We start from the raw sequence: 25404 nt of genomic DNA, 5'->3' as shown, positions 1-25404 counted from the left end.
TGTCTTTATTTTAGAGGACTATTTCTGATCCATTATAATCTCATTTATATGTCTTTCTAGTCTCAAATTTCAAGCTGTGATAGTATTCTTTAATATATAATATCACTTTTGCAGAGTAATAACAGACTGAATGAAATCTTATTTAATTTCAGTGAAGCAAGGGCAAGAGCTCCAGGTAAAGGGCAGTGTTATATGGGTGGGTTTTTTTTTTATTGTTGTTGTTGTTGTTATTTCTGTACTTCCAAATTTCTCTAATATTGAGTGCTACCTACAGTGAAACAAATTCCTATCTTGGAGAATTCATCTGTTTTATTATTTCAAGTTATACAGTTTCTTGAGTTTATTATCATTCTTTTTATTTTAATATCTGTTCCAAAGTTGAATTTTTTAAGGTGGTCACAGATTCCTTTAAGAATAATAAAATCTATTTTGGTGCCAATCCCATGCTGTTTTTGTTGCTATTGCTCTGCAGTATGGTTTAAGATCTGGCATAGTGATGCCACTTACTTCACTCTTCTTGCTAAGAATTGCTTTGGCTATGCTGGGTCTCTTATTTTTCCAGATGAATTTCATGACTGCTTTTTCTATTTCTATGAGGAATGTCATTGGGATTTCAATAGAAATTACATTAAATCTGCATAGTGCTTTTGGTAGTATGATTATTTTTGTTGGGAAAAGTTTAAATGGCAGCTGTACCCCAGAGAAAAAACCCCAACATGGCACCTAAGGACCTCTTCTTCCTACCTTCTTCTTTTCTGCAGTGGCGCGAAAAGTTTCCGCCTGTGTGAACTCTCCCGCCGGTGCTAATTTCAAATCTCGCTGGCAGGGAACCTTAGCCCCAATGAGAACTAATTCCTGGGCTTCGGAGCTGATATCTGTAAGAACTTGCCAATAAACGGGTTGCCTGCCATTTATCTAAGCCCTACATCTCCCCCTTAGTTCTATATAAGCACACAGCTTTTTGCAATAAAATTGGAATTCTCCCGGCCAAGTGTCTTTGCGTGGGGAATTCTTCCAATTTTGACGATACTAATTCTTCCTATCCAAGAACAAGAGAGGTCTTTCCATAATCTAAGGAAATATCTTTCTTTAGTGTTCCGTGGTTTTCATTGTAGAGGTTTTTCACCTCTTTCGTTGATTCCCAAGTTTTTTTTTTTTTTTTTTTGAGGCTATTGTAAATGGGGAAGGTTTCTTTGTTTCCCTTTCAGAAGATTTGTCACTGATATATAGAAATGCTTTTAATTTAGAGGTGTTGATTTTATATTATGCTACTTTGCTTAATTTTTTTTACTAGCTGTAGAAGTTTTCTGGTGGAATTTTTTGGGTCTTCTAGGTATAGAATTATGTCATTGGCAAGTAGTAATAATCTGAGTTCTTCTTTTCCTGTCCATATCCCATTAATTTCTTTTTTGTCTGTTTAATTGCTCTGGCTAGTGTTTGAAGAAGTATATTAAATAGAAGTGGTGAAAGAGGGCATCTCTGTCCTGTTCCAGGTTTTAGAGGGAATGCTTTCAATTTGTCTCCATTTAGAATGACGTTGGCCTGGGGTTTAGCATAGATAGTTTTTACAATGTTGAGTTATGTTACTGTTATCCCCTGTTTTTTTCTAGTGTTTTGAACATGAAGGGGTGCTGTATTTTGTCAAAAGATTTTTCTGCATTTAGTGACATGATCATATGATTCTTTAAGTCAGATGTGATGAATTCCAGTTATTGATTTCTGTATGTTGAACCAAGCCTGTATCCCTGGGATGAATCCCACTTGATCCTGGTGTACTAACTTTTTGATATATGTATATATATATATATATATATATATATATATATATATATATATATATTGCTTTTTAGTTATGGTTGGATATAATGCCTTTATTTTATTTATTTATTTATTTTTATGTGGTGCTGATGTTCAAAACCAGGGCCTCTCATGTGCTAAGCGAGCACTCTATTGCTGAGCCAAAACCCTAGCCCTATTTTATTTATTTTTATGTGGTGCCGAGGATTGAACCTAGGGCCTGGCACTTGATATGTGAGCGCTCTACTTCTGAGCCACTGTACGTTTTTGTATTTGATTTGCCAGATTTTATTAAGTAGTTTTGCACTTATATTCATTAGATATATTGGTCTGAAGTTTTCTTTTTTTTGATATATCTTTGCCTAGTTTTGGAATAAGAGTGATACTGGCCTAGAGTTTAGAAGTTCTCCCTCTTTTTCTATTTCATGAAATAATTTGAGGAATATTGGTATTACTTTTTCTTTAAAGGTCAGCTGTATATCCTTCCAGTCCTGGGATTTTCTTAGGCTTCTGATGGCATCTTCTATTTCATCACTTGAAATTGATCCCTTTAAATTGTATATATATCATCCTGATACAATTTGGGCAATTCATATGACTATAGAAATTTGTCAATGCCTTTGATATTTTTTATTTTATTGGAGTACAAGTTTTCAAAAATAATTTCTAATTATCTTCTGTATTTCTGTAGTGATTGTTGTGATATTTCCTTTTTTTGTCATGTGTGTTAGTAATTTGAGTATTCTCTCTTCTCTTCATTAGCATGGCTAACGGTTTGTATATTGCATATAAACAATGGAATACTATTCAGCATTAAAAGAGAACAAAATCATGGCATTTGCAGGAAAATGGATGGAGTTGGAGAATATAATGCTAAGTGAAGTTATCCAGTCCCCAAAACCAAATGCTGAATCTCTGATTTAAGGATGCTAATTCATAATAGGGTTGGGAGGAGCATGGGAAGATTAGAGAAACTCTAGAGCAAAGGAGAGGAGTGAAAGGAAGGGGGCAAGGGGTAGGAAAGATGGTGGAATGTGATGGACATAATTATCCCAAGTATATGTATGAAGACACAAATGGTGTGACTCTTGTTTGTGTACAACCAGAGATATTAAAAAGTGTGATCTATTTGCATATTATGAATTGTAATGCATTCTGCTGTCACATATAACAAATTAGAATAAAAATAATAAAATCTATAGGTGTTATTTTTGTATAATCTATACATGTGCATTCAAATAAAAGTTTACAAATTCATTGAGTTTATTATCCCCAAGTTAATCTCTGATATGTGCCATAGCTTTTAAATTTTTTTTTCTTTTATAACCTATATTCTTGGAATATTAGAAGCAATCTAAATAATTCCATGGAAGATCCAAGACTCCCTTTTCTCACTCTCATTTCTTTGGTCTTGTGATCTCTAGGCTGACTTACGTTGTTCAGAAAGAATATTAAAAGATATTTTTCATTTGTTTCTATATTTGTCAAAGGCAGAACAAACTTGTACAACTATCCATTTTTTTTCAAATTCATGAGCTAAGTACAATTTTATAAATAGAATTTTAATTGTTACGGCAACCAGAAAACTCAGATTCTTTGTCCAGTAGTATATTAAAAAGCCAATTTATAATATTGCTTGAGCAGCCTCAATAAAATAAGATGAAAATATAAAGAAAATATTTGAGGGCTGGGGTTGTGGTTCAGTGATAGAGCGCATGCCTAGCATGTGTGAGGCCCTGGGTTTGATCCTCAGCACCACGTAAAAAGAAAGAAATAAAGGCATGTGTCTAACTACAACTAAAAAGTAAATATATTTTTTAAAAGAAAATATTTTGATATAAAATAATTTATTTCTTTAAAACTTTATTTTAAAAAATAATTCATATTAATAAAAGAAAAAATACTTCCATGAGAAGTTCATCCAATGTTAAGACAACTAACCTTAGATTTTTAATAAACCTATCCCCCGAGTCTAATACAATGTTATTTGAATGAAAGAATGTTGGAACAATGAATAGAAAAGCAAGTGAATAAATAATTTCACTGAAAGTAAAATTAAATTTTAACATTTACAGATTGGGGAATGGTGTGAACCTATTTTTATGGTTTGACTTTACTTTCTATCAGCCATTATAAAAATAAATTATTATGCAAATAATTGTCTCTTAAAAAGAAAATTAAAATTAAATAAACAAGTAAAAAGTTGATAGAACAAAAAGCTGGTTCTTTGAAAAAATAAATAAAATTGACAGACCCTTAGCCATGCTAACGAAGAGAAGGAGAGAGAAAAATCACTAAATACGTGATGAAAAAGGAAATGTCACAACAGATCTACAGAAATACAGACTTGTACTACATGAAATAGAAAATATCAAAGGCATCATCAAATTTCTAGAGTCATATAATTTACCCAAATTGAATCAGGATGATAGACACAATTTAAACAGATCAATTTCAAGTAACGAAATAGAAGACGCCATCACAAGTCTACCAACCAAGAAAAGCCTTCTATTTCTGTAGTGTCTGTTGTGACATTTCCTTTTTCAGACTTGCATTATTTCTTTGCCCTGTTTTGTACTACTAATATTATAACATTAATATGTTAATGTTATATATTACATTTATATATGTTTTAAACTCAATAGTTCATTATTATGACTATCACTTTATAAATTGTTATGTCTTTTTTTTGAAGAGAGAAAATAAAATATATATACTCATAGAATTTGTTATGTTAATGATCCTATTTATCATTCTAGCTTTTTTTTTACTTATTTCTATAAATTTGAGTTAGCTTTTCCATCACCTGTCTCTCATACTGTTACTGTCAAATATATTTATATGATATTAGAGATACAAGTATATAATTTTTTTAAATTAATAGAAGAAAGTAAATATAGTATTTAGAAATTATATAATTATTTTTACCAAGTATTTTCACATCAATTCACATTAATGTCCAATGTGATTTCTTTCAGCTTTTAAAAGAACGTCCTTTAACATTTCTTATAAGGCTTCTCTGATAGAAGTGAATTTCTCAGTATTTATTGATTTGGAAAAACTTTTATTTTGTGTTCAGTTTTTAAAGAGTTTTACCATATTGAAGATTCTGGTTGAGGTTGTTGTTGTTGGTTTTGGCTTTGATTTTTTTCCATGCAGCCCTTTCACAATGTCATATTATTGTCTCCTAGACTCTTTGTGCCTTATCAAAAGTCAGTAATCTCATGGCAACTCCTATGTATATGACTAGTAATTTTTCCTTTGCTATTTTCAATGTTTTTTGTTTCTCTTCATATTTCAATAGTTTTATTATGATGTGTTGAATGTGACTTTAAAAAAATTCTGAGTTCATTGGTTTCTTGGATATGCACATAATTTTTTTTTCATCAAGTTTCAGAAATTTTGTCATTTCTTCTGATATTTTCTCTACCTTTTTCCATCATTTCTGTCCTCTGTATTCCCATTGCTCTTGTTGGTGAACTTAATAGTGTCCAACAACTGTTTGTGGGTTGGTTCATATGTCTTAATGGTTTTTTTTGTTCTTTCAAATTTCATAATCTCCATCAGCCTTTTCAAGTTTTCCAATACTTTCTTCTTCCAATTTATATCTACTATTGAGCTACTTTAGTTAAGGTTTTCATTTGTTTTTGTTTTTGTTTTCAGTTGTAGAATTTCTGTTTGACTCTTATTTTAATATTTGTTTTTAATGATAGTCTGTATTCGAAAAAGGCTTTGTCACCACACCTTAAAGCTTCATTTTCTTTAATCATAATATCTGCTTTGCAGTCTTTGTTAAGTTTGTCATCTGGATTCTTTCATAGGCAGTTTTGGTTGCCTACTCTTGTCTATATTTACATTTTTTGTTTCTTTGCCTGTCTCATAACTTTTGGTTGAAAACTGAACATTTTAGATTATAAATTAAACAAACCAGTATACTGCACCTCCACCCAGGATTTTTGTTGCTCATTTATTTATTAATTTAATGATTTGGCTCATTTATTTTAGAGAAATGTATGTTTCCTGAATTGTACAGCTTCTGAGAGTGCTCATTAGAGGGTTCATGTTTGGCCATGTGCATTTTACTCCAGGGATTAGCAGGGCCTTCTTTGTCTTTTTTTTTTTTTTCCTGATTTCTCTGTTAAATTCTCTGTACTCCTCTGTTACCATACCCAGAGTAAGCCTCCACTAACTGCCACTCTATTGCACAATTGTTTCTGACATTGTTGTGGGACATAAATTTCTCTATAGTTTGATATATTCTAAATTGGGCCCCATTATTAAGTAACTTTGAAGCCAGTCTTTGCAGTTTGTTCTGACCCTGGAAGTGCTCTTCTTAGCTATCTCTTTCCTTCATTCTTTTTGATATACTTCAAATAGTCAAGTGTTTCCTTTCTCTTCTAATAGACTCACCAGCCTCCTCTTAATTGCACAATTTCATTGTTTTAATAATGCTCTTAGGCTTGAACTTCCCCTGATACTCTGTTCCATAAAGTCAGTTCTCTTTGTAAGGTCAGAGTGGCTCCAGATATGCTGTATTTATTCCTGAGTAGAACCCCTGTGCCACTTGTGTAGAGCAGGGGGAGGGTCAGTGGCACAGTTCTCTCAGTAACATCTTTCTTTCATAAGTAAAGTGCTGAACTATGGCAATTCCACGTGACTCTCCACCCAACAAGTGAGTTGGGTAAGAGCAAGTTTCTGTATTCTTTTTATTTCTTTTAAATTTATTTAGTTATTTATTTGTATTATAATTATTAATACACCATTATACAATAATTTATCATATCTCTGATTATATATAAGGTATGTTGACACCAAATTCACATCTTCATACATGTATTTTGTATAATGATGAGAGCCTCCTTTCACAATCCATGCTATTCCCCTTCTCCCTCCTTTTCCCTCCCACCCCTATTCCCTATCTAGAGGTAATCTTCCTCCCTTGCTGTCCCTCCAACCCCATTTTGAGTCACCACCCCTTATATCAGAGGAGACAATCACAATTTGTTTTTTTGGGATTGGCTAAGTTCACTTAGCATAATCTTCTCTAATGCCATCCATTTCCCTGCAAATGCCATGATCTTATTCTTTTTTATTGCTGAGTAATATTCTATTGTGTATATATGCCACATTTTTTTTTTTTTTGTCTATTCATCCACTGAAGGACATCTAGGTTGGTTCCACAGTTTAGATATTGTGAATTGTGATGCTATAAACATTGATGTGGCTGTGTCCCTGTAATATGCTGTTTTTAGGTCCTTTGGGTATATTCTGAGAAGAGGAATAGCTAGGTCAAATGGTGGTTCCATTCCCAGTTTTCTAAGGAATTTCCATACTGCTTTCAAATTGGCTGCACCAATTTGCAGTCCCACCAGCAGTGTATGAGTGTACCTTTTTCCCCATATCCTTGCCAGCACTTGTTGTTGGTATCTTAGAGTAGTTTTAATTTGCATTTCTCTGATTGCTAGAGATGATGAGCATTTTTTTTTTGTATATTTGTTGATTGATTCTATATCCTCTTCTGAGAAATGTCTGCTCAGGTCCTTGGCCCATTTATTGATTGGATTATTTGTTTTCATGGTGCTTATCTTGTTGAGCTCTTTTTATACCCTAAAGATTAGAGCTCTATCTGATGTATGAGGGGTAAAAATTTGTTCCCAGGATGTAGGCTCCCTATTTACCTCACATCTTATTTCTTTTGCTGAGAAAACACTTTTTAGTTTGAATCCGACCCATGTATTGATTCTTGATTTTAATCCTTGTGCTATAGGTGTCTTATTAAGAAAGTTGGTGCCTAGCCCCATGTGATGGAGATTAGGGCCTACTTTTTCTTTTATTAGACGCAGAGTCCCTGGTTTAATCCCTAGATCCTTGATCCATTTTGAATTAACTTTTGTGCATGGTGAGAGATAGGGATTCAATTTCATTTTGTTGCATATGGATTTCCAGTTTCTGTCTTCTGTAGGTATTGCACCTAGGTTAGAGCTTTTGTCCTGAGTGGGAACTGAAGTGGGGAAAGAAAGTTTCAGACATCAGCCATTCTTGCCTGGGATAATACCTCTGAAATATGGAACTAGGGCAAAGATGTGATAAATGTGGTGCCTTTATCTTTTAGGTGAGATACTTGAGCTTCCTGAGGGAAGAGGGATTCTGTGTTCCAGCATATACCTATTCACAGTAGAACTTCTGTTATGCTGAACTGGGATGAAAAGAAAGGAAGGGAAGAATAGAGAGCAAGTTGTGGTTTAAATGGTATAGATTCTCATTGTTATAAAACTCGATATATTTTTTGAATATATTAAGAAAATGAAAATATTAAGTTAATGGGAATAGATTTTCTTGAATAAATATTTATTCCTTTTGCAGCACTTTCTTTGGAGAATTCTCAGAAATCTTTAAATTTTCAAAAAAAATGATAATAATTTGCACTGGTTATCGTTGTTTCATCAAGGACAGTTTCCACAGAATTATTTATATCTCCATTCCAGAACTCCTTTTCCCAGTGTGATCTTTTTCAAAGCCACTTTTCTATTTAAAGTTCTGCAATGATTTCCCATCTCAGTGACTTTCCTCCTGTTCTTCAAACATGCATGTGCAGTCTTGCCTCACCAAGGATACTCCTTCCCGGACTTTTGCACTAGATGTTTGCTCTAAATAGAATGCTTCCTTGAGATGCTATTGTCTCTTCTTAGCAATATTATCTCAGATTAGCCTATGTAAAAAGTAATTCACTTAATATATTTTGAATGGTTTATTTCTTCGTGATCTGTCTCTACTTATTAGTTTTCTTTACAAAGTACATTTTGGACATTTGCAGGATCCTGGAGCTCCAGTGGCACAATTGGTTAGCATGTAGTACTTATAGGATATTTGCAGGATACTATTTTTTGCTTGAAAATCCATTATTTTCTTTCCTTTTGTCAGTTGAATGAACTGTAGATATTATCTTAAAAGTTTCTCTAGTGTCACATGTGTTTATCTGATTACATTTTTGTTACCTTTGCAAGTGAGCAGGAGTAAAGAGTACAATTTCTGCTTTACTTGCTTAAATGGTTATTATGTTTCACTTGTTTTTATGTGTTCCCTTTGTATTGCACTGGAATACCAATGACAGTGTCCTTGGATGAGGTGAAACAAGATTGAATGAGTTTATGAGACCGGGCTACCCCATAAACCTATACAGTTCATGAGAGACGTAAACTTCTGTTTTGTTTAAATCATTAAAAATTTCATTCTATTAATACATCTTACCCTATTTTCTGGGTCACCAATGAAAGTAGTTTGAATGAAGAAATGGTGCCCACTTAAGACATATGAGAATTAGGACTTGCTTCCCTTAGATAATTTTTGTTGTACTTCTGCTATTAAGGAATAATGGTAAATTAATTTTAAAAAAGGAATAATGGTAACAATAAATTTACCTGGTTCATCATTTGAACTTACATAACTTTACTGTTTTGTCACATTGAGTGGATGTTATTGATATTTGGTAAGCTGTTTCCATGGTATGGGTGTGGTGTAATTTGATCCTTTCTTACAAAGACTGTTAAATAAAGATTCCTGAAAAAAATTTTGTCTAATGCTTTTTCTGCATCTATTTATATAACCTTACATTTTTTTTTCTCCATCAATTTGTTGATACAATGAGTTCTGCAATGCATGAGCACAGTGTTCTTATACTTTGCTTACTTTCATGGATTCTTTTTTAATATTCAAAAATTTCGCACCTGTATTCAAAGATGAGTCATTCTGTGTTTCTTTCTGTTGCCTTACTTGATTAGGCACTAGTTCTAGTGAAATATTCATTGTGATTAGAGGGAATATCCCTCCTTTGTTTTTAATCTTAGAGGGTAAAACATTCAGTATTTTACCAATAAGTATGGTGTTAGTTTATAAATTTTATTCATTGGGTAATATTTTGGACATATTGTGGTAAAGTATAGTATCAAAATTATCCTCACTTATTTATTTTTATCGTTTTTTAGGCTGTACAGCAGTACATTTAGAATTACATTGTGTCGGCTAGTACTGATAAATAGTACTAGTATGTATAATGTAGTACAAATATAATTTTTGTGATGTAGTAAGTACTTACAGCTCTTTTTTACTGGAGAAGAAAAATCTGACTTCACACTTATTGTCTTATATTCCTATTGATAGTTTAGTTGTGTTCTTCCTGTCATTATATTTTAAAAATCATATAGACATATATAGGTACAAAATCATTTGTACATTCATAGTGGCAGAAATTTCTCACACACATTCATACCTTGATGAATATTGACAAACACATCCTTAGTCCCTACATAGAATGATATAGTATTAAGGAAAAACAAATATTGCATTGAATTTAACAGCATACTATCTAAGATGTAGTAATTTATGAGTAATTTTTACCTTTTTATCTGGCAAAAACCTAATGGATGTTTTTTTCCTTCCCTTACAATAAGTCCTTTCTTCTTGTGTAAAAGACACCGAGAAAAAATTTTTAGAGACTATGAGGCAAAATGGGTTTACATAACCAAAGGATCTGAGGACGGGTTTCCAAAGGATATCATTTTCAAGGATGAAACTAATATAAAAGAAGAATTTACCCATTGGAAACATGTAAGTATAGTTAGTTTATTATTTTGAGATATTTTTTCTTATGATAGTAGAGTCCTAAATTATGAAGCATTAGTAAGAATTTCTTGAATCTTAAATATCTTCCATTATATTGTTAATATTATTATTTATACTATGAGAAAATTCATATAATTAATTACTACATTATAATATACTACATTAATAACATCATCATTATTTAATAATATGTGCTTTAATATATTAATCTATTTAATTATTGAAATAATAATAATGACATAAAACTCAGATGAAAGCAAAAAAATGTTTAGGTTATTAAAGTATAGTATATTCATTTAATGTTTTATAATAAATCACAACTTGCTTTGAGGATGCATGGAAATAGAAATTTACTTACATTAGTTGAATGCCTACTATGTACAGGAACTGTGCTAAAAGGTATTGTGCATATGGTATGCAGTTTATTATCCACAACGATGTGATATAGCTATTTGTATCTAATCTTATGAATAAAGAAACTAAAGCTCAGCAATGTTAATTGACTTTTAAAAAGGCACAGTTAAGTGATATAGCTTGCTTTTGACTTCAAGTGTTTGACACCAAAGTTTGTGCTTGTCTCTCTTTAGGGCTTCGTTTTGATTTGTACTTTAGGTAATGGTAGAAATGAAGACTCAACATTATAGTGGAATTAACTAGAGTAAAATTTTTTTATACTTTCTTTTTTTTTTTTTTTGGTACTGGGGAGGGATTGAACCCAGGGTACTTAACCAATGAGCCATATTAACAAACCTTTTTATTTTTTATTTTGAGACAGGATCTTGATAAGTTGCTTAGGCCTCGCTAAATTGCTGAGGCTGGCTTAGAACTTGTGATCCTCCTGCATCAGCCTCCTGAACTACGGGTATTATAGGCATGGACCACCATACCCAGCTAATTTTTAAATTTCTAATGTGTTTGTGATTAAAGTCCTTCATACATGGACTTATTCCTGAGTAGAGGGAGATTACAAATATTTCCATTACATTACCATCATAATAAGTGACTGCAAAATGTCCAGAATACCAATACTTTAATTTCAAATAAATAAGAACTTGTATTTTAGATGTATAGCACAGAAATATTCATAAATCCTTAAATCTCTTAAAAGTTATCCTTTCATTAATAATACAGGTTCAAAAGGCAAATATATTTCACTAAAATCCTTTTTCACATTGGTACTCAGTGGCAACGGTATTAATTTACTCCAGTTGATAGTGTACTCTGTGAAATTGTATAGTTCATATTAAGTTTCTTATGCCCCTCCCTGTAAAATAGAAGCTCATTATTTCAGAGCATGAAGCTTGATTTTTTTTGCATGCTTTATACACAGGAGTGTTCCCTCCTTGAAAACATTATTGATATTTCATAACTGTTTTTTGCTATGTTTCACACAGAACACTTACATATCTGCATTTCTTCATCTTCTGGAACGTGTTAGGAAACACTGGCAGAGTAGTCCTAGACCTTTGATAAGCATACAACTTGAAAGTAATCATTTGTTCTGTGTGTGAAGGCACTGTGTTCATGAGCTGTAACAATATTCTTGCCTGAATTCAGCATGGAGAGGGTAGAAACCTACCTGATCCTCTTTAACTTAGTTTCCGTCAGTACTCAATGTTTTTCTCTTTTTTGGTGCAACTAACTGGAAGGGGATGGCTAATTTTATATCAAGTAAACAAATGGCTCACATATATACATTTTTATTCTTATTTACCTCATTTTCCAGGTTTCATACCCTAAACTCACTCTTTCTTATTTAAAGACAGATTTTCTGGCATTCTGATGGTCTTCATTCTATACTTCTGAAACCATATACTTATTACATATTTCCAGATATTTCTCATTTTTATTCCCCTTATCCATCAATAGAAATGAACTAAATTTGTTATAGGCTCTTTTTCTAATAAACCCTTTCCTATTACTATATCATTTACTTCCCCTATTACCCAACAATTAATTGTCCATTTAAAATCTCAGGGGACATTTTCTTTTCCCTCTTTTTTCACAGTTCAATTTTTAAATAGTTCTAAGATTTAAATAGGTATTTCTAAAACTTAAATATATTTGACTATATACTTTCTTTGGAAATGACTAAACTAACAAACCAAATGATTTTTACCAGGAGCATGAAGATTAAACTCATAGCATACTTAACACTAGTGAAGGTAATTTTTTTATATTGTTCATTTTTATTTCTTCCTTTGTCATTAGTCTTTGTCTGTTTCTTCATTCATTTATAAACTTTTTTCATTGGTCTATTGATGTGGAGTTGCTATGTAGGGTTTTATTCCACTTAATTTAGAAAGGATAATTTCAGCTAAATTTGTCTTCATCATAGGTGTCTTTTGCTATTCAGAAAATTTTAATTTTAATAAGATCAAGTCACTGAGTATGTTGGTTCCTTTATTTTATATAATGTTTTTTAAAAGTCCTTCCCAACCTTAGGATTAGTAAAAGATGAAGTTTTTTATTCTAACACTTTTCTGTTTTTTATTTTTTAAATTTTAAATCCTTATTCTATTTGAAAGTTATTTTAATTTTGGATTGTGCTAAGGATAAAACTGTATATTTTTGTATACAGTAATTACATTATGCCAACATCATTTGTTCTTCCATGTATTTTATTTATTTTTATTTTTATTTTTTAAAGAGAGAGGGGGACAGAGAGAGAGAGAATTTTAACATTTATTTATTTTTTCTTAGTTCTTGGCGGACACAACATCTTCGTTTGTATGTGGTGCTGAGGATCGAACCCGGGCCACACGCATGCTAGGCAAGCGCGCTACTGCTTGAGCCATATCCCCAGCCCTTTCCATGTATTTTAAATAATACCTTTATCACTTAAGATATTCTTATATTTAGTTGAAAACAGCATCATTTTAATATTCTAGTTTTATGATGTTAATTTTTGATAAGGCTAGTCACTTCATTATTATTGGCTACTCTTGTGGTCTATATCTTCAAATAAAATTTAAAATCAATTAGTATAATAAATATTTGAATTTTAGAGGCATTATGTTTAAAAACTTCATGTAATAATAATTATGACAAATTGGGTCATCTAAATAAGAATAATGATATATATATATGTACTTCCATTCACTGATTTATTCTTTGGATTTCACTATGGTGTTTAGTATTATTGACATAGTGTCTGTATATATAGTATTACTACAAATGATTTTGATCTTTGTTGAGAATTTAAAATTTCAGGCTAGTTTTTTAATGAAAAACTGTATCAGTTTTCCTAATTGGTAACTTATGAATAAAATTATTTTCAGTTGATTCTGCTCTATTTTCAAAGTATGAATTAGAAAGTGAATATTTTTCTTTTCCTTTTCCAAAATCATACTTTCTTTTTTAAAAAATGGTTCTTTTTAGAGGCACATGACAGTAGAGTATATTTTGACATTTTACATACATGGAATATAACTTACACTGATTAGGATCCCATTCTGGTGGTTGTACATGATGTGAAGTTTCACTGCTTGTGTATCCATATAGAAACAAAGGAAAATTAAATCTGATTCATTCTACTGTCTTTTCTATTCCCATCCTATCTTCCTTGTCTTCATTCCTCTTTGTCTAATACAATAAACTTCTATTCTTCCCTCCCCCACCCTTATTTTGTGTTAGCATCCATATATCACAGAGAACATGTGGCCTTGGGTTTTTTGAAATGGGCTCATTTCACTTAGCATGAAAATCTCCAGTACCATCCATTTACAAATAAATGTCATAGTTTTATTCTTTATGGCTAAGTAATATTTCATTGTGTATTTGTACCACACTTTCTTTATCCATTTATCTGTTGAAGGGAACTTAGGCTGGTTCCTTAGAGAGCTATTGTGAATGGAGCTACTATAAATATTGATGTGGCTGAGGCACTGTAGTATGCTGATTTTAAGTCCTTTGGGTGGAGTGGGATAACTGGCCAAGGACTGGGATAACTGGCTCAAATGGTGGTTTCAGTCCAAGTTCTCTAAGTAATCTCCATACTGCTTTCCAGAGTGGTTGCAACAATTGGTAGTCCTATCAGCAATGAATGTGTGAATCTTTTCCTCTACATCCTTACTAACATTTATTATTACTTGTATTCTTGATAATTGCCATTCTCATTTTCTCATGAGCATATCATGAAGTTTTTCTAGAGACTACATGATATGTGATATAAGAGATTGAGCACATATACAGATATGAAAATATCTGTCATTTATTAAGCTAGACACTAAATAGATTCTGAAAAATGTAGAATAATCCCACCAATCTTCTCGTTGTTTTTGAAATGTTGTTATTTTATAAAGATGCAATTTATGTGAATATTGAATGCATTTATTATTTTTTAAAATAAATTAATAAATATTTAAAACATTTTATATTTTAAATTTCCAATATGATTTATATTGAAATAATAAAACACATAAACACACAATGTTTTGTTACCTTTCAACTTTTGAGAGTATAGAGGAGTCTGGTGACCAAAAAATTTGAGAACTTCTACTAAACCTCTACTCCACTAGATACTATCTTTTTAAATGTAACTCTATAATGATAAAGTAACAATTAAATTAGGTATAGTTTGTACAAATATATCAGTTAAAGATAATGACCTAAATGTACTTGTAGATTTTTTATTTGCTGTGCCTCATGTAACTCTGGTGTATTTATATATGGCTACATTTTACTGTATAAAAATATTCAATGTTGAATATGCTGTCTACACAAAGAAGATCCTTTTTCATTGGCTAGAAGACCTGTGTTTGGTGTCAGTTGCTCATGAGATGTACATGGCCATCATGCATTTAACAAGTGTCTTCTATTTCTCTTATTAAAATACTTCATAACACATACACCTTTAAATAATTGCACCAATGTTATATTTTAAAGACAGAACTCTGTTATACATGTCATGGATATGTATCTAAAAACAACTGAAAATTAAAAAATGAATAATTCTGTTAGAAATACAAAAGAAATGGGAGTGCATTGATTAGGACTGGGAATTATTACTCTGATTGTTATTGATTTACACAAAACAGATTATTTTTCTCTCTTTTATAATAGGAGATAAATAATATAAATAATGCTTACCAGTATAGCAACTATTCATCATAATGTTGTTAGAGTTCTTCACTCTTTCTGCTATTGAATCAAGATGTTGAGAAAGCTGTCCTTCCAGAGGCTCCAGGAAAGAACTCTGTTTTCTTGCCTATTTAGCTTCTGGAAGTTGCCTGCCTTCTGTATCTTGTGATCCCTACTTCATATCACTCCACTTCTCATTTCTATTATCCCATTTTCTACTTCTTTTTAAATGACCTCTTTCTCTTTTATAAGGACTTCTGTTATTAGATCTGACTCATCCCAATAATTAACCCATCTCAAGGACCACAGGTGTTTTAGGGAGAGATTTTAATTTATATTTCATATATTTCATTTAAAAACTTAGTAGATCATTAATCACACTCTCAACTTTCTTTGTTCTTTGTACCATACAAGGTGCTAGGGCTTGAATATTTGTATTCCCATGCATTTCATATATTAAGCCCCGACTTCCAGTGTAGATATATTTGGAGATCAGTTATCTAAAGAAGTAATTAAGATACAGTTTAATAATTTTATGTTATCTGATCTTGCAAAATCCTTTTACTAGTATGTCCTCTGTGTCTAATAGAGAAACCTTTAATTCTGTTACTTAGGGCTGCATAATCATACTAGCAAACACCAAGCCTACCTGTGTAGGTTAGGAATATCTGTAGGCCTTAAACTAAAATTACTCTGGCAGTTCCTCTTAATAGTTTCTTTTGATAGTTATCAGGCATTCCTGCCTAAGAATCTCTTTTATAGCCTCCAGTCTTACTTATTCTTGTGGGCTAACACAAGGTATATACCTTAAGTTACATTTAACTATTATTATTATTTAAAATGCCCAGGAATAACTGTGTTTTGGTTTTAACTGTCTTTGCTAAGATGAAGTAGTCAAACTGACTTTCATTTATATCTATTGTTAATAGTCAGCTGAGTTTCCATGGGAATCCTGGGGGAACTTTGAAGAAGCTTCTCAATTCGGCTAGTGCCATTTGTGCTAGGATAGGTCCAGGACTTGCTTGACCGTGTGGCTTCCCTTGGAAGCATCAGGGACGTCTCCCTTCTCCGATGACCCTCCTCTTCATAGAAAATGCACTGATTGGCTTTCTGTTCTCCAGTGGTCTCATTAATCTCCCTGATCAGGAAGTTATGTGGCCCAGAGTTGCAAAGCTCTTTAGAGAAGTCCCCTGTTTCCTGGATTCAGACTGACTCGGAGGGCAAGAGCCAAATATTGGTTTTCTTGGTCCTTTTAATTTAACTTTAATTTTAATTCTTAAACATCCAGCAAATAAATTTCAACAGCCTTATATTAAGAGTACCGGGCTTTAATGTCTATCTCTCTATCCTGTAGGTGATAACTCATTATCTTAAATTAATCCAGGTTGTGTATTCTTAAAGCAGTATTTCTGCAAAACATTAACAGGCAATCTTTAGACCATTTATAAGAAAACTACAAAATAAAATTAACAAGAGTAAAAACATATTTAGTTTGTGTAATAGCTACCTTGAACTTTGGCAGAGTTATACATTATATCCCCTGTTTGAGATCCTAGTAATCTTGACAAAAACCAACTTTTGAACACAACTGTATCCTATGAGAAAGGATATCTGTAACACTAAAAGTTAAATGTTATGTTTACAGTCCTGATAACTGGGGATGTTAAATCCTGGTGAGGAAATGTTTATTATACAGTGACATGTTCCAGCTGCTGCAACTTTTATTTAGTACCCATGGTTTTTGTTTTTCTCATAGAAGCACCCATCCCCAGATGACTCTACAACCTGTTCTTCCCCAACCAGACTTCAAACTGAACTGACTTCTAAAAGGGAACTCATGTCCGCCACGTCATCCCCCACATCATCCCCGACGTCATCCCCCATGTTGTCCTTGTCGAGCCCCCTCACATTTAATGCCACCTCTCAGCTCTGAAGCAGCCAGAATGAGCCATCACCCCTTCTCTTAGACCAATAAGGAGTTCCTAAAATTAGAGGAGGAATGAAGCCAGAAATAGACAGTGTAGTAGGTAAATCAAGTCAGGTTGGATCTAGGAGGCCAATTTTGAGTAAGTCTGGGAAGTTGAAGACTGGCCCCTAAGGGTTACTGTTTACCAAGATGTAGAGCCCAAATAGACCCCCAATTGAGAGAACCATGATTGGTTCCCAAGTTTTCAAACAAAGGGGGGAATGAGAAACCAGTCTCTACCTCAGAGCAAAGCCTGTCCAAGGAAGGGGGCATGACCATTGTCCTTGGAAAGACACACAGAGCACTCCTAGGCACATACCCACCCTGCTGAGTTGTTTATCTACAAATAACAGGAGAGATCTTCAGCACTAAGTGTCACTGACTCAGTCAGGGTAGGTGGAGATCCATAGCAACCGCCTAGCAACCACCAATCAGCATGAGATAAGGAAAATACCTTGGATGCCAGATCACCCTCCCAGTAGTTCATGGTGGTTGATAACATGTTGGGAAACCATGTAGTTCAGCACGTACTTCCCTTGTGACTTAAACCAATCTGTTCAAAAGAATCCCTCTTTGTACTAGCCAATCACACTTACCCAACTTGTTCCCACCAGTGAATGTGCTAATAATGTTTTAGAGTTGTTTTATTATTTTCCCGTGGTGTGTGATGATTTGCTAAGAGATGCTATGATGTATGTGAAGTCCCTGACTTCCCCAAAGAGTGTATAAAATTGCTGCAAACCCTGGGCTTGGGGCCTCTCAGCGTCACTAGTTGCTGTGTGCACAAGGATTGAGCTAGCTTGCGATAATCACCTCTTTGCTGCTTAAAAAAAAAAAAAAAGGAGTAGTTGAGGTTAAATTAGGTCATAAGAATGGGGTTCTGATCTGATGACATTAGCATTCTTAGAAAAACTGACACTAAGGAATCCCCACTATCCTGCTCTATGTGTACACAATAATAAGGTTGCCATCTACAAGCCAGTAACAATCTTCACCAAAGTTCTATTAGCCAGAATCTTAATGTTAAACGTCTAACTTTCATATATGTAAGAAAACATGTTTGTGTTTCAGTCACTAATTAATGGTACCTTCTGAAACCACCGCCCCCCCCCCAAAAAAAACCCCTTAACATAAAATGTTACATTTCACAAGTTTCTAGATTTATGATACAGACATCACAGCAGCCCTTTCTTATTGCATAACATATCTTGTCATCAATGAACGCATAGTTTTGCAGACTTGGGGAAGTTTTCCTAAAAGACAATTGGTAAAGCCTTTTCTCTCTTCTTTTGCCTTCCTCCATCCTGTTGCTGGCATGCCATGGCCAGTACTTTTAGACTATAATAGAATGAAAGCCATACTTAAGGTGGTGAACAGCTGGAAATACCCTGATTAAAGATGACTGTGAGATTGTCCTACTAGTTCTAGACTTCTTACAATTGGATGTTCATGTGAAATAGAAATGGACTTCTATCTTGGTGTTTTACTTAGTTGGTTATTTTTTTATTTTTAATTTTTTTACTTTTGTGTGTGTGTGTGTGTGTGTGTGTGTGTGTGAGAGAGAGAGAGAGAGAGAGAGAGAGAGAGAGAGAGAGAGAAACCAAGAGACTTGACAATAACAATATAGAAAGGGAAAAGTTTATTTGAGTCTCATGGTTTCAGAGATCTCATTTCACATATGGTCAACTCCTTCTCTGGGCTAGAGGTGAGGCAGAACATCAGGGTGTGTTAGAGGAAAGCAGCTCGAACATGATAAAAATGAAGCAGAAGGAGAGCTCTGTTCATCAGCAACAAAATATAAACCTCAAAGGCATATTTCCAGTGCCCTACTTCCTTCAGCCGTAACCTACCTGCCTAATTACAGTCCAAGTTAATCCATATCAGTGGATTAACCCACTGATTAGGTTAAAGTTCTCATGAAGTAATCATTTGACCTCTAAACCTTCTTTCATTATCATACACATGAACTTTTGGGAGATACCTCCTGTCTAGACAATAACACTTGAATATGTCACTACATGTAGCCAAACTTAAATTTGAATAGGTATACTAATAGATTATCCAGTCTTACTTAAGTGAGATGTAATACCTTATGGTCTAGCAATCTACAAGTTAAAGTATAAAGTGTCCACCTTCTATATACCCAGCATATAAGATGACATAGAAACTGGATAACCACAATGAAAACTCCCCTTTGAAAAGGAAGATAGTGGGAATAACTACCACTCTTCCATAGTAGTTACCAAATCTATCTGATAGGAATGATGAATACTTCTTTATTTTAAAATAGAATCATTGTAACATTTGGGCCATCTCCTACATCTTCCATTTGAAAACATTTTACCTATTATTATTTATCTCCACATTAGAATTAGACATTAGCAAATTTGTTCTTGGGTGTTGCACAGTTTCATAGCCTTAAGAGGTTTGGGGACTTCTGGATTGCTTTAGAAAAATATAGGAAACACCTAATGGCTTGGGAGTCTGAGGCACAAGGACAGTGAATTTGAAGCCAGCCTCAGCAACTTAGAGAGGTGCTAAGCAACTTAGGGAGACCCTGTCTCTAAATAAAATATAAAAAGGACTGGAGATGTGGCTCAGTGGTTAAGCACCCTTGGGTTCAATCCTTGGTACCAAAAAACAACAACAACAATAACAACAACAAACAAAACAAACCAGGAAACAGGTATTTTTGGAATGGACTTTAGTTTATTTGGTAATACATTTTCTTTAAAAACCTGGTAGTCTCCAAATTTATTTGATCTACTTGGGTTCTATGATTAAATAACTATAAAGATCTTGTCTAGGCATAGTTTATAATCCTGAAAACCTTGATCTTTTACTTCCTGGCTTTTGTTCTCTAACAAAATTCCTATATTTCAATTTAATAGTAGCTCCATAAGTAAATTCTCTAAATCAATAGACCATAGAGGGAAGGCAAAATTCTTAAGTCTATTAATCTCACTAGTTTGGTTCTTGTGTACTCTTCCCTATATTTTAAAAATGTGTGGAAATCCTGGACTCTAAAATGAAGATACTTTCCTCCAAATAATATTTTAATTTCCTACTTGCTAGGAATTAGGGATCACCTGCCAATATTGAACCACAAAAAAATTTCAAAACTTGAAGATTATTATAGACTTTTCATTTTACATTTGATGTTATGATTGTTTTTACTCTGTGTTACATGTATTGTTTCACTCTTGGAATTTCCAGTTGAATGAGTGCAAGGTGCTCTCTGGGTGATTGTGGGCTTTGATTTTTGACTCTTGAGATTTTGAGTCACCAGTCCTATAGTCTAGTTTTTAAAATGTTTCTTTCTGATCTGCAAATTTTTTTAGAACAAAAGCATCTGATTACTTACTTCTCTGGGACTTTGCCTTCTAATAAATTTTAACCTGAAAAATCCTGTCTTGATATTGTTCCCTGATTTTCAAAAGATTTTAAAAACATGTTTTACACAGCATTTTATGAGATTTTAGTGCACAATTGCATTTTACCAATCCTACATGTGGATGCCTCTACTATCCAAATTTTATTTCTCTTATTCAATGATTTTATTTCTGTTACTAAATATAAAAATGGCTGGGGATGTGGCTCAGTGGTTAATAATACAAATTTTTTACCTTGTAGATTTTCTCTTCTTTTAAGAGTGTATTGGAGACTAAAATTTGATTTATTTTGTTTTGATAATAAGGTCAAATGTTAATATTACTTCATGATTGTCTCTTATTCTTACTACTACCATTGTGTATATATTGTACATTATTTCTTGAGATCTGAAGAAGTAACTAAACTGATTTTTGAAAAACATGATCCTACTAATTGTATGTATTCTTCTCTTCCAGATAAACCATAAAAGAATTTTAACTTAGTTTTATTTTTTAATGAGTTTGTAGATACTTACTTATATGTAATCTAGCTTGAAATCTGATTTATTATGACTCCATAGATGTCACAAAAATTATATTTGTATTCAAAAAGAGAGATGGAACTTACAAAAATACTATTAATAAGTTCAAATGAAAGTTATGGGAGTACTATAATTAATACTGACATGTTGTTTTCTTTATTTTAGATAATTTCAGTTTTATCAAATGGTAAAATAATAGAAAAATGAATATCTACTTTTCATTCATTGTTGAATTTTCATGAGAAACACTAAAGAATGTTATAGTTTTAATTGCTTGAATTCTGGATTACATAAAAATTTTAATTATTTTTCTCTAATCTCAATTATGTTAAGTATTTTTGATATCTTGTTTTTGACATTCCATTATAATTCTAACTTACTGAGAAAATCTTGTCAACTTCACATTTTTAAAAAAATATCTACAATGAGATACAACATATAGAAATAGACACTAAGTTTACATACTGTCTTAGAAGAAAACTGGAGCTAAAAGACTGGATGGATTGATGGCAAGTTGGGAAATGTCAAAACACAAGAGAACAGAAAATATTGCAAAGGCAGAAAAATATGAGACTCAAATTGAGTCAGAAATCTAAATATCAGCATGATTATTTAGGTTATGAGCAAAGGGAAATTAATAGGGAGTTCTAAGTATTTGGAAGTTTAGTTGTCTCTTGTTGCAGGTTCTGTAATTAGGAGAGGAGGCTTTGCTATGTTGAAGATTTAGTAACTCCAAAGGAATAAAAGAATAAAACAGAAAAAGAACATATTTATATCAGAAGCTTTTCCCTCATTAGAGATCCATACCTGCATATCATGAGAGATTCCAGTATAAGAATTTAAATTTATTAGAATTAACCATAATTGACCTTAACTCCTGTGAATCAGATGGCATTTATTGAGAGCAAGTTTCTTCATTGTCATATAGCCTAATGTAGAAAAGCATCACTTATATAAAAGGATGCATTTCCTGATGTAAACTGGAACAAAGGTTTGATTTTTTAAAATAAAATCCTCTTTTACTACTAGGGGAAATTAGTTTCTCTGACTTACCTGTGATATTGCGATTCATATCTATCTTTGCATGTGACTTTTAAAGTTCATTTATACCCCACTTTCTTCAAAGATGACTATTTTATGTATGTCAATATCTTTAAGAATACAAAGTACTTTATAGCAGATTGTATTTTATTTGTTTTTAATCACAGTGATAGGAACATAGGAGGCAATCAACAAATATTTATTTGAAATACTCTCTTTTTATTTAAAAGAAGCATAATATAAATTCTATGTAAATTATTTTGGGTTATAACTTATAATTCAGAGTTTTATGAGAATATTAATTCGCTGTGCTATGATGGAAATAGTATTTAACAGCAAGTCATCACTGATGTCTTTATGTCAGTAGGAAGAATAAAGGCCATCATTGAAAGAAGATAGTTTAAAATAAGATGAAAGTCAAAACAATGATATAAAGTTATAAATTATGGAAACAAAACCGATTTTCTTGCTGATTCTGTTATACTAGAACTTAGATACCCTTCAAAGACAAAAAAATAAAGCATTTGTTGCATTCTGGAGTCTTTACAGTAAAGCTTATCATTCTAGAAATTCTATAGCCTTATGATATTAACAGACTGAAATTAAATGGTATAGTTAAATTAATGAGTAGTAGTAGATCCTTAAAGATTACTAGAGAAAACAAAAATGTTTTGGTGGATAATCTTAACTGATCATATCATGTATCTTTTACTACTAGTAGAGGTAAGAAACTTGGGATTGGAGCAATTGATCTGAATCAGCATTCTGTCATTTTCCTACAATATTTAGTATTCTGGTATATTCTTGAAAATACTGGTATGTGTGTATATATATATATATATATATATATATATATATGTATATATGTGTGTATATATATATGTGTATATATATAATATATATATTATATATATATATCAATAGACTATGCAAGATCCACACCTTTTGTTACATAGTCATCTTGTGGGAAATAAATATTTATTTTCAACTACTAAATATTTACAGGAAATATATACATTTATTTCACATGAAAAATCTTAAGGGACAATAGAGATGGAATAATGTAAAAACATGTTTTCCTTTTGACCTTTAGCTTTTGATCTCATTGAAATTTTAAATTTCAATTTTAGATATTTTGGTATCATTTAGAGAGCCATAATATTTTGAATTAATGAATACCTAAAAACAAAGCTTGAGCTCACTGTCCTAAGACAAAGTGTAATGTTTGTGAACTGTTGTTAACTAATGGTTCACCTGAAGAGTTAAACATTTTTTTCTATCTTTAAACTTTATTACTGTATTTTTCTTCAGGATAAAACAAAATTATGGGTCAATTTTCACTGAAGTGGGCTGGATGTGTGTATTCACCTTTCATCAGTGTCAAAAGGAATTGTGCACATCATTGCCTGGACAACAGGATGAAAATCTGTCTCTGACTCGATACTAGGGATATCAGCAGTACACACAAGATAAGTGTAAATTTGAAAAGAGAAATACACGTAGTTATACATCCATTTCAGCATATTTTAAGAAAGTAAAACTTACATACAGATGTTCATGAAATCATTTTCTTCCTCAAACACCTGATCACAATTTTTAAATTGAATGAAATATATGATCATACAAATATTGTGTTGCAATGACTGCTAATGCACAACTTTTAAGCTGTCCATCGTATTCTAATAAGCAAGATTACAAAATCAATAAAAGAGCCATTCTTTACCATTTACTTAGAATTGATTTTGATTTATTCAAACTAAACTTTTTACTATTTCACTGTATTTCAATATTGAGCTAAGCTTTGAATGGGATTATTCCTGTTTCATGATAACTCTCTGCATCAACATTACTAAATTTTCATAAAAGGGGCTGGGATTATGGTCAGCGGTAGAGAACTCTCCTAGCACATGCAAGGCTCTCCGTTCCATCCTTGGTACCACACAGAAATAAATAAATTAAATAAAGGTATTGTGTCCAACTACAAATAAAAAATAAATATTTAAAAAAATTCATAAAATATACTCAGCCAGAATGATTTAGGAAGAAAATATTAACTATTAAATCACATTGATGCTTCTCTGTAGTTAAAATAATTTGCAAAATATTCTATCCAAACAGGGGTTTTGATGACAATATTCACCTAGAAAGCCTGTAGAGACTCATAGTAAACAGTTGGGATTCCTTTATATTTAAATATATGAAACCCTAAGTAGACCTTGTTTGTGTCTTTGCAAATTTTTTCAATTACAGCTTGGTTTTAATAATTAATTTTATTTTATAGTGATATATAAAAATTGCACATGTTGTTGGGAAACATATGATGCTTCAATACATATATACACTGGGTAATGTTTAAAACATATTAATTATTCCTATCTTCTCAAACATTTATCATGCCTTTATAGTGAAAAGTTCTTGTTCTTATCTAACTACAACTTAGGACTCATTTATCAATCTTTCCCCTATCCTTTGACCTGCCCCACTCTCCCTGCTCTTTGGTAATCCCCATTTTACTCTTAACTTCTAAGACGAACTATTTTAGATTCAACATCTGAGTGAGATCATACAGTATTTGTCTTTCTCTTATTTCATTTAACATAATGATCTCTACTTTCCACTAATGTTATAAAAATGGATGAATAATATTAATGGCTGAATAGTATTTCATTCTTTATATATACCACTTTTCTTTATCCATTTATCATTTGATGGGCACTTATACTGGTTCTATATCTTGGGAATTGTGAATAGTACTGCAATGAATGTATGTAGATATCTCTGACACATAGACATCATTTACAGTGAATATGTACCCAAGAGTCTTATTGCTGCCTCATATGGTAGTTCTAATTTTAATTTTTGAGAAATCTCCATACAGTTTTTCATGATAGCTATACTCATTTATACTTTTACCAGTGGGGTGGGAAGCTTTCCTTTTCTTTACATCCCCACCAGCACTTGTTATCTTTAGTCTTTTTGAAAATAT

The 25404-nt window shown here is 32.2% G+C and overlaps 1 protein-coding gene across 1 annotated transcript in view; it reads left to right on the top strand.

Annotated features, from left to right (window-relative positions):
• The window catches only part of Lrriq3 (leucine rich repeats and IQ motif containing 3), a 162159-nt gene that overhangs the window by 63198 nt on the left and 73557 nt on the right, over window positions 1-25404 (top strand). The window contains exon 5 of the mRNA XM_005330713.4: window positions 10245-10401. Coding sequence (XP_005330770.1) covers window positions 10245-10401 — 157 coding nt within the window. The remainder of the gene's footprint in view (window positions 1-10244; window positions 10402-25404) is intronic.

Source organism: Ictidomys tridecemlineatus, chromosome 11, assembly GCF_052094955.1.
Source record: "Ictidomys tridecemlineatus isolate mIctTri1 chromosome 11, mIctTri1.hap1, whole genome shotgun sequence".
Lineage (NCBI taxonomy): Eukaryota > Metazoa > Chordata > Mammalia > Rodentia > Sciuridae > Ictidomys > Ictidomys tridecemlineatus.
Note: the sequence above shows the minus strand (reverse complement) of the source record. Positions and strands in the feature narration are given on the sequence as shown.